This window comes from Microcaecilia unicolor, chromosome 10 (assembly GCF_901765095.1).
Source record: "Microcaecilia unicolor chromosome 10, aMicUni1.1, whole genome shotgun sequence".
NCBI classification, from domain to species: Eukaryota; Metazoa; Chordata; class Amphibia; order Gymnophiona; family Siphonopidae; genus Microcaecilia; species Microcaecilia unicolor.
Window position 1 is genome coordinate 54,964,475 of NC_044040.1, and position 16,125 is coordinate 54,980,599.

Here is a 16,125-nt window from a genome sequence, read left to right on the forward strand (position 1 = left end):
AACCCATAACCATACTGTAACCAATGTTATTCCATGACTCACAATGTATTGTAAGCCACACTGAGCCCGCAAATAGGTGGGAAAATGTGGGATACAAATGCAATAAATAAATAAATGCCAAAGCACAAGGCTCCTCAATGGAAAGCACCAGAAGTGCTTCAGAAATAAAGAGTACTGAGTTGTTCTTTATGAAACAACCTCAGTACTTTCGGATCATTCCCCTCTTCAGTAGGGCACTCTCCCTCCTCTAACAGTTCCTTCAATGATGGCTGCTCTGAATAGACTGAGGCCACATCAGATAAGGAGGAAGAAGAATAGATAGCCTTATCTGCCCACTCCTGGAAGTTTAAACAAGATCTCATAGAAGTCGGCGGGAGAAAAACTGAAGCACCTTGAAGCAACTCTGACTATCCCTGCTTCAATAAATAGGCCTGGTTTAAGAGCAATATAAGCTCCAAAGAAAACAGAGATTCTGATGCAGCTGAATGCTGTTGGGCCCAGAGGCTATAAAAGGGCGGCTGCGCTCCACATATGATCAGCTAGAGGCTGTTCCTCACTGCCAGTTGGCCCTGACAAAATGGCACCCATTCCCACACTCTCCTGCATCAAACTATGCACTGGCCTTGCTGGAGAGCCCAAAGATCCCTGCATATTTGAATGCTGCGCTGAATCCAAAGATGTGCTGCCACGCTTCCCTCAGCATCCCGTGGGATTCCTATCTTGCACGCACTGCAATGCCCACCGGTGGGTTCCACAGTGGAACACTGTTTTAACTGCCTCCATGGAGTTGCCATTCACCCCAAATATCACCAGCACAGCACAATGTTTCCCAAGCAGTGAGTTAGTAAGAACTTGCAGCCCTCCAAGCGGTTCTGAGTCAAAAGTTTAGTTGGACATAACACTGCTGGCTGCTCCCCGTTTTACCACAGATGAGAGAAAGGCTCAAGACCGATAACTCTGTCCCAGGCTGTCCAGGAAACATTTTAGGCTCTCCAGCAAACCTTAAAAAAAAATAAAAAAAAGTTGTGCTGGAAAAGGATAGCTTCACAGGAAACAGAGCAGAGGTGAAGGGAAGGAAGGAGAAATTATGGTATACCTGATTTTCTTTCCTTTCACCACAGCAGATGAATCCAAAGACTTGTAGGTTGTAACCATCTAGGAGAAGGTGGAGATAAGAATAGCCGTACTGTGTCACACCAATGGTTCATCTAGATAGAGAGCACTGAACTCTGTCTTACAGGATGTACGCTCATTGGTTAGTCAGTATTTCTCATAACAAAGCAGAAGGAATAAAAAGGCTTAGATCCACTTCCTCAAAGTGAAGCATGAATAGTAGAAAACAGCAAAAATTTTATCATCAAATGATCCATTACCCTAAACAGAGAAATCAACAAACTATAACTACAGAGCACTGAAGGGTGGTTTTCATCTGCTGCAGTTGAAGGAATGAAAATTATCAGGTAAGTCATAATTTCTCCTCCTTAGCACCTGCAGCAGATGAATCCAGAGACTTGTGGGCGTAATAAAGTAGTACTCATGTAGGAGAGCATCGAACGGCCGAAAGAAGAGTCTACTTGAGACACAACATTCAGATAATGCTTGAAAAAAAAAAAAAAAAAAAAAAAAGTATGAAATGAGGATCAAGTAGCTGCTTTACTTGTGCCCTTGAGGGGGAAAAAAAAACCCTCACGATTCTGCCCAAGTCACCACTAGGGCCCTAGCAGAATATGCTCAAAGAATATAGCAGCCGCTTGCTGCAAAGAATGTACACAGAGGCAATAGCCTCCTTAAATGATGCAGGACCCTAATCCAGGCCCAAAAAATGAACAAAGATGATCGGACTGCCTGAAAACATTTGTAGCTTGCAAAAACCGGAAAAGCACTCGACGAATATCAAGGCAACGGAGCAAGCAAAAATCCATCTTAGCTAAGATGAAAAGCTGAAACCACCCTGGGAAAACAAAAAGTTAAGGTACAAATAGTCACTCCTGAATCTGAGAAAGGAAGGAATGGATCTCTGCCCGACGCCAGTTAACTCAAACTCCTTGAGAAAAGGCAACAACTACTAGAAGGAGAGATCTTTCAAAGTAGCCTGCTTCAGAGTATCAACGGGAGCCTTTTTTCCCTCCCCCCAAGAGCCTCCAGAAACACTAAGTTCCATTCAAGACAAGGACAACGACAACCAGCCCCTTTCAAGAAATGAACCACATCTGGATGACAAGTGAATGAAGAATCCAGAATCCAACCCCGATAACAGGCAAGAGCTACTTAAAATATTAGAGAGCTATATAAGCGAGACCTTTCTAAGGCCATCCTGCAAGAAGGCTAATATGTATGGCAAAGAGGCTTGAAATGGAGATCATGCCAATTCGGAGCACTGTGTTTCAAAACTTGACAGACAAGAGCATACACGGCTAAAGTTGCGCGCTTTCTTGCCAGAAGTAAAGTTACAACAATATCGTCAGCATATCCTTTCCATCTCCATTTCAGCCTTTCAAGAGCCAGACTGTAAGACTAAAGCGGGAGGGATCCTCCCTCCAAATGGGACCCTGACAGAGGTCCAAGCTCAACCAGGTATGGTCCCGAGTCTGTTCTGGGAGCAGCTGTTAGGCTCGACCATGCTGTGCAGCTACGGCCAGCAGAGCAGCAAGCTAAGCAGGGACAGAAGCAGGTCAAGAAGACCCCAATGTCCCATCCTGCACATCCTTTAAGGCAATTCCACCCTCCACCAGCAGGTGATTTTTTTTTTTGTGCCTGCAGCCACCAAAAAAAGTCATCTTAAGGTAATGTAAGCCTCCCAAGCTCGGCCAGAGCAACAGAAGAGTCATGGTCCAGGCCACCCTGAAGCTGGGGGTGTCCACTGAGCCAAAATTAACTTGTGTATAGCCTCATGTACAGGAAACACTTTTAAGTGTCTTCCAGTGCGCTAGGGTTTTGTGACTGATCTATAAATGGAGCCTCCCAGGGCTTTAGCGATAAAGGAAATTAACACTTTCCCCCCCCAAGGAGGAATTAACAGCTGTAGGAACATCCTCCTCATAAGACAGAATCTCTCCCTCCTCAACTCCCTCAGAAAAACAGACGGTAGGGAAGCTGCTGCCAAGCCTGATTCAGACTGAGGGGAAGAGGGAGGAGTCAAAATCTGCCACACAGACAGGTTCTAAATGTCTCCCTTCACCCACAGAATCCAACTGCAGAGGCTAAGAACCTTGTGAGGACCCAGAAACCTTCAACTGCTGCCAAGAGACACAGGCAGAAGACTGTATATGCCAAGGAGACCTTTGTAGAATATAGGCTCGATTTCTTTTTTATTTTTGCACTGAAAAACAAACCGCTTTGGAGAAAGTCAGAAGAGGCGAGAGAGGCAGCGATTGCACAGTGTGGTGAGACAGTGGTTCACCCTTTAAATATAGCTGCTCCGCTGAAATACCCTTGGAACACCCTGCTGACATTTCCCCAATGCTGCTCTCTAGCATTGCATGAGCAGCGCAGACTAGGCTCTGCAAGCATCACAAGGAAAAAGCAAGTGAAACCACGAGTAAGCCTGAAGAGGGAGAAAAATGTAAAGGGACACTCACCAAATCTGCAGGAACAAGTTCTGACTTGCCACTCTGCCCTAGGGTATACAAGATGCAGCAGAGTCAAACCCTTCCAACATCCAAGTAGCCACATAAGCAGACAAAGCTGCTGTAATCCTTTTTTTTTTCACTCTGAGGAAGGAGAAAGTGGCTGAATAAGGGTGGGGGAAGGACCTGGCACCACCAGGTGCACCCCCTAAAGCCAGTACTGCTTAGCCTAAGCACCCCCAGAACAGAAGCCACAACACAGATGAAACCAGGAGCTTGCGATAGACCATCCACCAACTGCTGGAGATAGAGAAAAACTGATTAACCAAGGCGCATACCGTCCTATAAGACAGAGTTCAGTACTCTATCTCCACCTACTGGTAGAGTGTCACAACCCACAAGTCTCTGGATTCATCTGCTGCAGGTATTAAAAAGTAAATTTGTGGGGTACCACAGACAGGGGATCTGAAGACTTCCACATATGACTCTGCAGACTCAAATCACCTACAAAGCTCAACTGGGGATCAGTTCACCAACTGGACCAGGATCAAATCACTCAGAACCAGAAAGGCTGAAAAGTGTGTCCATCCACCTGATGAAGATAGAAAATACCAAGGAGCTGACTGGATGCCGAGAGAGAGAGAACTGAAAACTGAGATGAGACCTATCTCCAGCTGCTGGCTGATTGACACAACTATCCCACAGGTTCTGGAACAATGGGAAGCAACGTAATGGAAACCAACATTTCAAGACTGAAGCAGTTATAGCATATTAGCTAAGACATTTACCTCTTGCCACTTGATGTAAAATGCAAACCCCAGAAAGGATTTAATAAACCAATATAAATTAGCTACATTAACCATACAGAAAGCTACGAATGTTCATCCATTACTTAATTTTTTTAAATCTATACTTTGTCTTGTTTGAAAGGCCTGGAAAAAGTACAGGTTATTTTCTCAAGGGGAAAACTAAATCCATGCTTTTGCAGTACAGACACTCCTGGTTTGGTTTTCAAGAAGCAATAGAACCTGTGATGTCAAAGTCTCCAAGGCGCAGGTGCAAGGACACAAACACAATGAGTGATCCTACAGGCAGGAGGGACATGAAAGACTTCATTCTAGTGAAAGGCTTCGCTTTTAGCCTTCAAGAGGAGATTTCAATTACACAGGAGATGGTTAAGAATGGAAATCTGTTCCCCACATCACTATATCCACATCTCACTGAATATGTAATTTGTATTTTTTATGCTGGAATGGATACTTAACCTTTTGACTTATGTAAGCATAAAAACACTTAAAATAGACAAAACAAAAGGATTGTCTTGTACTATATATTTTAAACAAGACATTTGAATAACATTTTGAAAAGAAAGTTAGGTTCAAGGCATTCATACAAAGTTTAACAGCTCTCTAAAATGGATAAAAGTGAAAAAAAAGTACATTGAAAGAAAAAAAATTTTCTTATGTGAAACATTTGACTCATTTATACTATAATAACAAATACAGCAAATACAGGCAGATCAAAACAGTTGACCCAGTCTGCCAATTTTTTTAAATGTATTGCAACACTATCAAATCATGCTTAAATTTATAAAATCTTAGGAACAACAAAAAAACACCCCTGTTTATTTTAATAACTTCAGAAATAGCAAACTAAAAACACCATGCCCATCCTCAGTATGCAAGCTGTCTGGGACTGTCCAGCAGTAAACACCCTGCAGACAGTACCCACTGATGGTTTTAATTGTCAAGGTATCATCTTATTTTACTTTTCCATGTTTTATTTCTATTGATTACCTTTAAAAGTGGACTAATACGGCTACCACACCTCTCTACAATTGTCAAGGAGAAAGATTAACTGATGAATCTAGCATAAGTCCTCCCTAAACCGAGAAGCTGAGGAGAAATGTTTGCTATTTCTTTCATTGACAGACGCATAGTACTAAAAAATGCCACCAAGTCATGCTAAACCCTGAGGATTATATATTTTAAACATATACTTTAAATACACAGTGGGGCTCATTTTCAAATACTTAAACTGACAAAGTTCCATAGGTCACTATGGGCTCATTTTTGAAAGAGAAGGATGTCCATCTTTTGACTTAAATCAGAAGATAGATGTCCTTCTCCCAGGAAGTCCAAATTGGTATAATCGAAACCCGATTCAGGACGTCTCCAACTGCACTCCGTCGCAAGGACGGCCAAAGATCAGGGGGGGCGTGTCGGAGGCACAGCGAAGGCGGGACTTGGGCGTGCCTAACACTTGGATGTCCTTCACCCATAATCGAAAAAACCAAGGATGTCCCTGACGAACACTTGGACGTTTTCACATGGACCTATTTTTCTTAAAACTAAGGCACAAAAAGGTGCCAGAAATGACCAGATGACCACCGGAGAGAATCAGGGATGACCTCCCGTTACTCCCACACTGGTCACTAACCTCCTCCCACCCTCAAAAAACATCTTTCAAAATATGTTGTGCCAGCCTCAGATGTCATACTGAGGTCCCTGGAGCAGTTTTAGTGGGTATTGCAGTGCACTTTAGACAGGCGGACCCAGGCCCTTACTCCCCCTACCTGTTACATTTGTGGAGGGAACAGCGAGCACTCCAAAACCAACGCACTGTACCCATATATAAGTGTCCCCCTTCACCAGTAAGGGCTATGGTAGTGGTGTACAGTTGTGGATATTGGGTTTTGGGGGGGCTCAGCACACAAAGTAAGGGAGCAATTTGTGAAGTCCACTGCAGTGCCCCCTAGGGTGCCTGGTTGCTGTCCTGGCATGTCAGGTGGACCAGTGCACTAGAAATGCTGGCTCCTCCCACGACCAAATGGCTTACATTTGGCAGTTTTTGACATGGACGTCTTTGGTTTTGAAAATCACCGAAAGTCAGAAACGTCCATGTCTAGGGACGACCAAATCTAGGGATGTCCAAATTTAAGGAATTGGACGTCCTGGACAGTATTTTCGAAAAGACGGATGTCCATTTTGTTTCAAAAATACGCGTTTCCCCGCCCTTGGATTTCACCGTTTTGCAAGGACGTCCAAATCACAACTTGGATGTTCCTTTCGAAAATGCCCCTCTATGTAACTTTGTAAGTCTAAGTATTTTGAAAATACACCTCACTATGACTGAACTGAAACCCAAAAAGGCAAACAAACAGAACCAAAAAATAAGCTCTTTTTAGCTTTGGAAAAATGCCAGACTGGGTGAAGCAGATCAGCGTCACCCACTTGTGAGAATAAAGAAGCCTGCTTGTCCTCGGAGAACTAAATTTACAAACTTAACACATTCAAGAATAGAAGTTCTTCTATAAATTCCAAAAACTTTCGAATAATAACTCAGTTTTACTACCCCAATTAGATTACTGTAACTCTCTGTACAGTTCTCTCAATTAAATTACAAAGATTGCATTTACTTCAAAATATATCAGCACGATTGATTTATAAGTTAGATAAATTTGAAAGGGCATCTCCTGTTGAGAACTGAATTTAAAATCACTTGCTTAGTATTCAAATCTTGATATGGCTTAAATTCCACAGAACTTATCGCCCCTTATGCTAGACATTTGTTGATGCTTAGAATAGCCTATCCTATGAAAAAATATTCATCTGAAATCACTGTTAGAACAATCCTTTTCATATCAAGGCATAAATGGAACAGTATTCCAAATAAAATAAGGCAAATTACTTATTTTTAGTTTTGGAAAGTCTTAAAAACACATCTGTTTTCAGCAGTAAATGATGTGTGATCTCTTAACTGAGAATTTTATACTTACTGTTTATGACGTTTTCCTTCTACTGTTGAAGATTTTTGTAATCCGCCTTGAATTCAATTGTGAAAAAGGCGGAATATAAGACAGAATAGAATATACACTGCCAGTAAACACAATATTGTATAGCAGAAGTCACATGGTTAAAAAAACTGTCCATGTTGTAAAGAAATGTTTATGCCCAAATGGCCCTGTTTACTAAGGCGTGCTAGCGTTTTTAATGCGCCTACAATTAGCATGCGCGCTAACCGTGTAGGCACCTATAGGGATACTGTAGGCGCGTACATGGTTAACATACATTAAAGACAATAACGCAGCTATTAACACGGCTTAGTAAACAGGGCCCAAAGAATCTTAAGTGGCTTGCTGAAAGGTGACATAGTGAATGGTTAATAGGCAAGCAGAAATGGAATAGCCAGATAAACATCTCTGTACACTAACCAGTATGCAACACTGCATGTTGCCGTCAACTATCCCAATAATGTAAATGCACAAATATAACAACCCTCCCCCCTACTTGATTACTTACAGTGCAGACACCTCCTGGGTAATGCTCTTTTATGTAGGCTCTCACTGCAGCATCCACTGCATTCCGCCAAGACTCTATTGCATTCTCAACTTCATGGGGCCGTGGATCACTAGCTTCTTTTCTTAAGTGATCAAATTTGAAAGAAATCTTGTTTCTGGGATCCAAAAATTTTCCATTGCCCAGGTCTCCATGCTCCGTAATTAACACCTGGCAACAGAGACTGCATTTTAATTGCTATTATAGTTATAGAAAAAAAATCACTCAAAGCAAACGTATGAGAACTGCATATATGAAAGCACATATTTAATGATGCTGCTCTATCAATGTACCACGATGCCAAAAGCAGCAGTTTACCAAAACGTCAACCAAATGAAACTCAACAATCACAAACAGAAAAGCCAAATAAAATCCCAATGGTCGTCTCAGATGTACAGGACATATACTTTATGCTATATTAAAGTAATAAAAATAGGGAGGGGTATTATATGAAAAATTACCACAAGGTATCATCTGTTTAATGCTAATGGTTTCTTTTGCTGTTTCATACTTGTCTATGCTTGTTGACTTGTGGTTTGTAATAAATATGAATTTTTAAAAAAGTTTTTAAAATAGCACAATACCAGCACAGGTGGCATCCAAAAAATATGATACACTCCAGGGAAGTAAACTAATTTTGCAATATGGGAGGAAAATAGGAGTTCATGACAGACCCTCCCTGATAGACACTATAGCGAATGCTACATACCTGTAGAAGGTATTCTCCGAGGACAGCAGGCTGATTGTTCTCACTGATGGGTGACGTCCACGGCAGCCCCTCCAATCGGAAACTTCACTAGCAAAGTCCTTTGCTAGCCCTCGCGCGCCCGCGCGCACCGCGCATGCGCGGCCGTCTTCCCGCCCGAAACCGGCTCGAGCCGGCCAGTCCAGTATGTAGCAAGACAATACAAGGGAAGACACAACTCCAAAGGGGAGGCGGGCGGGTTTGTGAGAACAATCAGCCTGCTGTCCTCGGAGAATACCTTCTACAGGTATGTAGCATTCGCTTTCTCCGAGGACAAGCAGGCTGCTTGTTCTCACTGATGGGGTATCCCTAGCCCCCAGGCTCACTCAAAACAACAACATTGGTCAATTGGGCCTCGCAACGGCGAGGACATAACTGAGATTGACCTAAAAAATTTACCAACTAACTGAGAGTGTAGCCTGGAACAGAACAAACAGGGCCCTCGGGGGGTGGAGTTGGATCCTAAAGCCCAAACAGGTTCTGAAGAACTGACTGCCCGAACCGACTGTCACGTCGGGTATCCTGCTGCAGGCAGTAATGAGATGTGAATGTGTGGACAGATGACCACGTCGCAGCTTTGCAAATTTCCTCCATGGTGGCTGACTTCAAGTGGGCTACCGACGCTGCCATGGCTCTAACATTATGAGCCGTGACATGACCCTCAAGAGCCAGCCCAGCCTGGGCGTAAGTGAAGGAAATGCAATCTGCTAGCCAATTGGATATGGTGCGTTTCCCTACAGCCACTCCCCTCTTGTTGGGATCAAAAGAAACAAACAATTGGGCGGACTGTCTGTGGGGCTGTGTCCGCTCCAGATAGAAGGCCAATGCTCTCTTGCAGTCCAATGTGTGCAGCTGACGTTCAGCAGGGCAGGAATGAGGACGGGGAAAGAATGTTGGCAAGACAATTGACTGGTTCAGATGGAACTCCGACACAACCTTTGGCAGAAACTTAGGGTGAGTGCGGAGGACTACTCTGTTGTGATGAAATTTGGTGTAAGGGGCCTGGGCTACCAGGGCCTGAAGCTCACTGACTCTACGAGCCGAGGTAACTGCCACCAAGAAAATGACCTTCCAGGTCAAGTACTTCGGATGGCAGGAATTCAGTGGCTCGAAAGGAGGTTTCATCAGCTGGGAGAGAACGACATTGAGATCCCATGACACTGTAGGAGGCTTGACAGGGGGCTTTGACAAAAGCAAACCTCTCATGAAGCGAACAACTAAAGGCTGTCCTGAGATCGGCTTACCTTCCACTTGGTAATGGTATGCACTGATTGCACTAAGGTGAACCCTTACGGAGTTGGTCTTCAGACCAGACTCAGACAAGTGGAGAAGGTATTCAAGCAGGGTCTGTGTAGGACAAGAGCGAGGATCTAGGGCCTTGCTGTCACACCAGACGGCAAACCTCCTCCAATGAAAGAAGTAACTTCTCTTAGTGGAGTCTTTCCTGGAAGCAAGCAAGATGCGGGAGACACCCTCTGGCAGACCCAAAGAGGCAAAGTCTACGCCCTCAACATCCAGGCCGTGAGAGCCAGGGCCTGGAGGTTGGGATGCAGAAGAGCCCCTTCGTCCTGCGTGATGAGGGTCGGAAAACACTCCAATCTCCACGGTTCTTCGGAGGATAACTCCAGAAGAAGAGGGAACCAGATCTGACGCGGCCAAAAGGGAGCAATCAGAATCATGGTGCCTCGGTCTTGCTTGAGTTTCAACAAAGTCTTCCCCACCAGAGGAATGGGAGGATAAGCATACAGCAGACCTTCCCCCCAATCCAGGAGGAAGGCATCCGACGCCAGTCTGCCGTGGGCCTGAAGCCTGGAACAGAACTGAGGGACCTTGTGGTTCACTTGAGATGCGAAGAGATCCACCAGGGGGGTGCCCCACGCCTGGAAGATCTGTCGCACCACACGGGAATTGAGCGACCACTCGTGAGGTTGCATAATCCTGCTCAACCTGTCGGCCAGACTGTTGTTTACGCCTGCCAGATATGTGGCTTGGAGCACCATGCCTTGACGGCGAGCCCAGAGCCACATGCTGACGGCTTCCTGACACAGGGGGCGAGATCCGGTGCCCCCCTGCTTGTTGACATAGTACATGGCAACCTGATTGTCTGTCTGAATTTGGATAATTTGATGGGACAGCCGATCTCTGAAAGCCTTCAGAGCGTTCCAGATCGCTCGCAACTCCAGAAGATTGATCTGTAGATCGCTTTCTTGGAGGGACCACCTTCCTTGGGTGTGAAGCCCATCGACATGAGCTCCCCATCCCAGGAGAGACGCATCCGTGGTCAGCACTTTTTGAGGCTGAGGAATTTGGAAGGGACGTCCCAGAGTCAAATTGGAGCAAATCGTCCACCAATACAGGGATTCGAGAAAACTCGTGGACAGGTGGATCACGTCCTCTAGACCCCCGGCGGCCTGATACCACTGGGAGGCTAGGGTCCATTGAGCAGATCTCATGTGAAGGCGGGCCATGGGAGTCACATGAACTGTGGAAGCCATGTGGCCCAGCAATCTCAACATCTGCCGAGCTGTGATCTGCTGGGACGCTCGCACCCGCGAGACGAGGGACAACAAGTTGTTGGCCCTCGCCTCTGGGAGATAGGCGCGAGCCGTCCGAGAATCCAGCAGGGCTCCGATGAATTCGAGTTTCTGCACTGGGAGAAGATGGGACTTTGGGTAATTTATCACAAACCCCAGTAGCTCCAGGAGGCGAATAGTCATCTGCATGGACTGCAGGGCTCCTGCCTCGGATGTGTTCTTCACCAGCCAATCGTCGAGATATGGGAACACGTGCACTCCCAGCCTGCGAAGCGCCGCTGCTACCACAGCTAGGCACTTTGTGAACACCCTGGGCGCAGAGGCGAGCCCAAAGGGTAGCACACAGTACTGGAAGTGGCGTGCGCCCAGCTGAAATCGCAGATACTGTCTGTGAGCTGGCAGTATCGGGATGTGTGTGTAGGCATCCTTCAAGTCCAGAGAGCATAGCCAATCGTTTTGCTGAATCATGGGGAGAAGGGTGCCCAGGGAAAGCATCCTGAACTTTTCTTTTACGAGATATTTGTTCAGGGCCCTTAGGTCTAGGATGGGACGCATCCCCCCTGTTTTCTTTTCCACAAGGAAGTACCTGGAATAGAACCCCAGCCCTTCTTGCCCGGATGGCACGGGCTCGACCGCATTGGCGCTGAGAAGGGCGGAGAGTTCCTCTGCAAGTACCTGCTTGTGCTGGAAGCTGTAGGACTGAGCTCCCGGTGGACAATTTGGAGGTTGAGAGGCCAAATTGAGGGTGTATCCTTGCCGGACTATTTGGAGAACCCACTGATCGGAGGTTATGAGAGGCCACCTTTGGTGAAAAGCTTTCAACCTCCCTCCGACAGGCAGGTCGCCCGGCACTGACACTTGGATGTCGGCTATGCTCTGCTGGAGCCAGTCAAAAGCTCGCCCCTTGCTTTTGCTGGGGAGCCGCGGGGCCTTGCTGATTCGCACGCTGCTGACGAGAGCGAGCGCGCTGGGGCTTAGCCTGGGCCGCAGGCTGTCGGGAAGGAGGATTGTACCTACGCTTGCCAGAAGTATAGGGAACAGTCTTCCTTCCCCCGAAAAATCGTCTACCTGTAGAGGTAGAAGCTGAAGGCTGCCGGCGGGCGAACTTGTCGAATGCGGTGTCCCGCTGGTGGAGAGACTCTACCACCTGCTCGACTTTTTCGCCAAAAATGTTATCCGCACGGCAAGGCAAGTCCGTAATCCGCTGCTGGATTCTATTCTCCAGGTCGGCGGCACGCAGCCATGAGAGCCTGCGCATCACCACACCTTGAGCAGCGGCCCTGGACGCAACATCAAAAGTGTCATAAACTCCTCTGGCCAGGAATTTTCTGCACGCCTTCAGCTGCCTGACCACCTCCTGAAAAGGCTTGGCTTGCTCAGGGGGAAGAGCATCAACCAAGCCCGCCAACTGCCGCACATTATTCCGCATGTGTATGCTCGTGTAGAGCTGGTAAGACTGGATCTTGGACACGAGCATAGAGGAATGGTAGGCCTTCCTCCCAAAGGAGTCTAAGGTTCTAGCGTCCTTGCCCGGGGGCGCCGAAGCATGTTCCCTAGAACTCTTAGCCTTCTTTAGGGCCAAATCCACAACTCCAGAGTCATGAGGCAACTGGGTGCGCATCAGCTCTGGGTCCCCATGGATCCGGTACTGGGACTCGATCTTCTTGGGAATGTGGGGATTAGTTAATGGCTTGGTCCAGTTCGCAAGCAATGTCTTCTTCAGGACATGGTGCAAGGGAACAGTGGACGCTTCCTTAGGTGGAGAAGGGTAGTCCAGGAGCTCAAACATTTCAGCCCTGGGCTCGTCCTCCACAACCACCGGGAAGGGGATGGCCGTAGACATCTCCCGGACAAAGGAGGCAAAAGACAGACTCTCGGGAGGAGAAAGCTGTCTCTCAGGAGAGGGAGTGGGATCAGACGGAAGACCCTCAGACTCCTCGTCAGAGAAATATCTGGGATCTTCCTCTTCCTCCCACGAGGCCTCACCCTCGGTGTCAGACACAAGTTCACGGACCTGTGTCTGCAACCTCGCCCTGCTCGACTCCGTGGAACCCCGTCCACGATGGGGGCGTCGAGAGGTAGACTCCCTCGCCCGCATCGGCGAAGCTCCCTCCGCCGACGTAGTCGGGGAGCCTTCCTGGGAGGTGGCCGCGGTCGGTACCGCACGCGGTACCGACGTCGGGGACCTCAACCTGGGCGATGGGCCAGCCGGCGCCACGCTCGACGGTACCGGTGGCGCAAGCACCGCCGGTACCGGAGGGATAGGGCGCAACAGCTCTCCCAGAATCTCTGGGAGAACGGCCCGGAGGCTCTCGTTTAGAGCGGCTGCAGAGAAAGGCTGAGAGGTCGATGCAGGCGTCGACGTCAGTACCTGTTCCGGGCGTGGAGGCTGTTCCGGGCTGTCCAGAGCGGAGCGCATCGACACCTCCTGAACAGAGGGTGAGCGGTCCTCTCGGTGCCGATGCCTGCTGGGTGCCGAATCCCTCGGCGACCCAGAGCTCTCGGTGCCGACACGGGGAGGAGACCGGTGCCGATGCTTCTTCGATTTCTTCCGAAGCATGTCACCGGAGCTCCCCGGCACCGACGAGGAGGACGTCGAATCCATCCGTCGCTTCCTCGGGGCCGAGACTGAAGAAGGTCGATCTCGGGGGGGCTGTACCGCAGGAGCCCTCAGGGTAGGCGGAGACCCACCCGAGGGCTCACCGCCACCAGCAGGGGAATGGACAGCCCTCACCTGCACTCCACCCGATGCACCACCGTCCGACGACATCAGCAGACGAGGTCCTGGTACCACCGACGTCGATGCAGCTATCCGATGTCTCGGCGCCGATGCAGAGGCCCGATGCCTCGATGCACTCGATGCAGGGGCGGCCGAGGAAGATGGTCTGGACGCTGACGACGTCGATGCACTCGAAGATCCCGGTGCCGATGCCGACGAAGAGCCCGAGAACAACACGTTCCACTGGGCTAGTCTCGCTACCTGAGTCCGCCTTTGAAGCAGGGAACACAGACTGCAGTTCTGAGGGCGGTGCTCGGCCCCCAGACACTGAAGACACGACGAGTGTCGATCAGTGAGCGAGATAACCCGGGCGCACTGGGTGCACTTCTTGAAGCCGCTGGAAGGCTTCGATGTCATGGGCGGAAAAATCACGCCGGCGAAATCAAAAGCCGAAATGGCGAAATTTGAAGCACCAAATTTAGAGGGAGAAAAATCTCGACCGAGGCCGAAAAGAGGCCTACCCCGACGACGAAAGAAAACTTACCGGGGCAAAAAAGCTGGAAGTACGGGGAGGATTTACACGAAACCCAGCGGGGGGTTTCCGGAGCACTTCCCGACTAGGACAAAGCTTTCCCGAAGGAAAAAAAACACGTTCAAAACAAATTGGACGCGCGAGGTCGACTTTCCGGGGCTCGACACGGCGAAAACACGACCGTACCGAGTGCGGACAAAAGAAGACTGGCCGGCTCGAGCCGGTTTCGGGCGGGAAGACGGCCGCGCATGCGCGGTGCGCGCGGGCGCGCGAGGGCTAGCAAAGGACTTTGCTAGTGAAGTTTCCGATTGGAGGGGCTGCCGTGGACGTCACCCATCAGTGAGAACAAGCAGCCTGCTTGTCCTCGGAGAAAGTTAAGACTAAAATGTCCCTAAAAATTGTATGTGGTTTAGGGTGTAAACACAAAGGTTAGCTAGAAAAAATGAAGTGTTAAGACAAATCAATACATAAGACCTTCCCAGACCTTACACACTCACTCTTATTTCATGACCAGCTTGTTAACTATACATGGTCTGTAAAACAGTACTAGGTTCTGCAATCTACTTAAAAACAGAGCATAAACACACCTATATAGAGTTTCATATTATAAAAACAGTCAACTTATTTTGATAGAGACAAAAAAAAAAAAAAGTCTTGGGCACCAAACTACTTTTGGTGAACTTTATCAAAGATAGCGGCCTTTGGAAGGGTGATGCTGAAATTCCAGTACTAAAGTTGTTTCCGTAAACTCATCTGCACACACATTTTACTGTACAATTTTAAACTCTTACAAACTTTTGCTTTATATTAAAAACTAGCGGATTAACTTTAAGGCATATTAAAAGAAAACAGTTTAAATTTAGACTACCTGATCATCATATCCATCGATTTTTACTGGAGTAAACTGGTCCAGGTTGTACTGTGCAAATGCACTGAAAAGAAAAACACATTATTAAATATTTCAAATTTTTTTAAAATAAGTTACCTTTTTTGAAAACAGTTTTCTACAGAACCCATAGCAAAATACTTAAAAAAAAAAAAAAAAAAAAAAAGAGGCAAGATAACCACATACAAATGTTTGTGACCACAAAGTAGTATTTCAGAATCTAGTGCCTCAGTGTGCTATCACCACCTCAAGAAGTGCAGTTCTTGTACAATGGCTTAGACATTACTTTCCTTTAAGAGGGCTGTGGCTGCTCTCTCCATACAGCATGACAGATTTAAACCCTATTCTGTTTTAATAGATCAATGATTATATTATATGAAAATTGAAATCAAACATACAAAGCATGTATAAATCCATTGTAGACAAAGTGAAACAGCTTATAAAATAAATTCATTCTATAACATTGTTCAGCACATGTTCTGTCACAGCCAAACTTATCTTTGCTATAATTTTGTTAAATGTTTTGCTCTCTCTTTGTTATATTTGTAATATTTGAACTTGTTCATGCTTTTCTAATTGTTATGTAAGCCACATTGAACCTGAGTTCTACTCGGGCTAATGTGGGATATAAATGTCAAATAAATAAGTAAAATAAATAAATAATTCTGATCAAACTGCAAACAGGGATTTATGGATTCCATGCAACATACAGTGTGCAATTCACTAACCAAGCAGAATGTAACCACAAAGGTTTACTCTAATTCTACTGCAACATAAAATTGGTAATCCAAACTTTATTCATTAAA

General features: G+C 46.8%; 1 protein-coding gene across 1 annotated transcript in view; it reads right to left on the reverse strand.

Moving 5' to 3' along the window:
• Positions 1–16,125, reverse strand: part of CAPZA2 (capping actin protein of muscle Z-line subunit alpha 2) — a 98,449-nt gene that overhangs the window by 44,112 nt on the left and 38,212 nt on the right. The window contains exons 5-6 of the mRNA XM_030216337.1: positions 15,302–15,365; positions 7,868–8,074 (exon numbers count right to left, since the gene is read on the reverse strand). Coding sequence (XP_030072197.1) covers positions 7,868–8,074; positions 15,302–15,365 — 271 coding nt within the window. The remainder of the gene's footprint in view (positions 1–7,867; positions 8,075–15,301; positions 15,366–16,125) is intronic.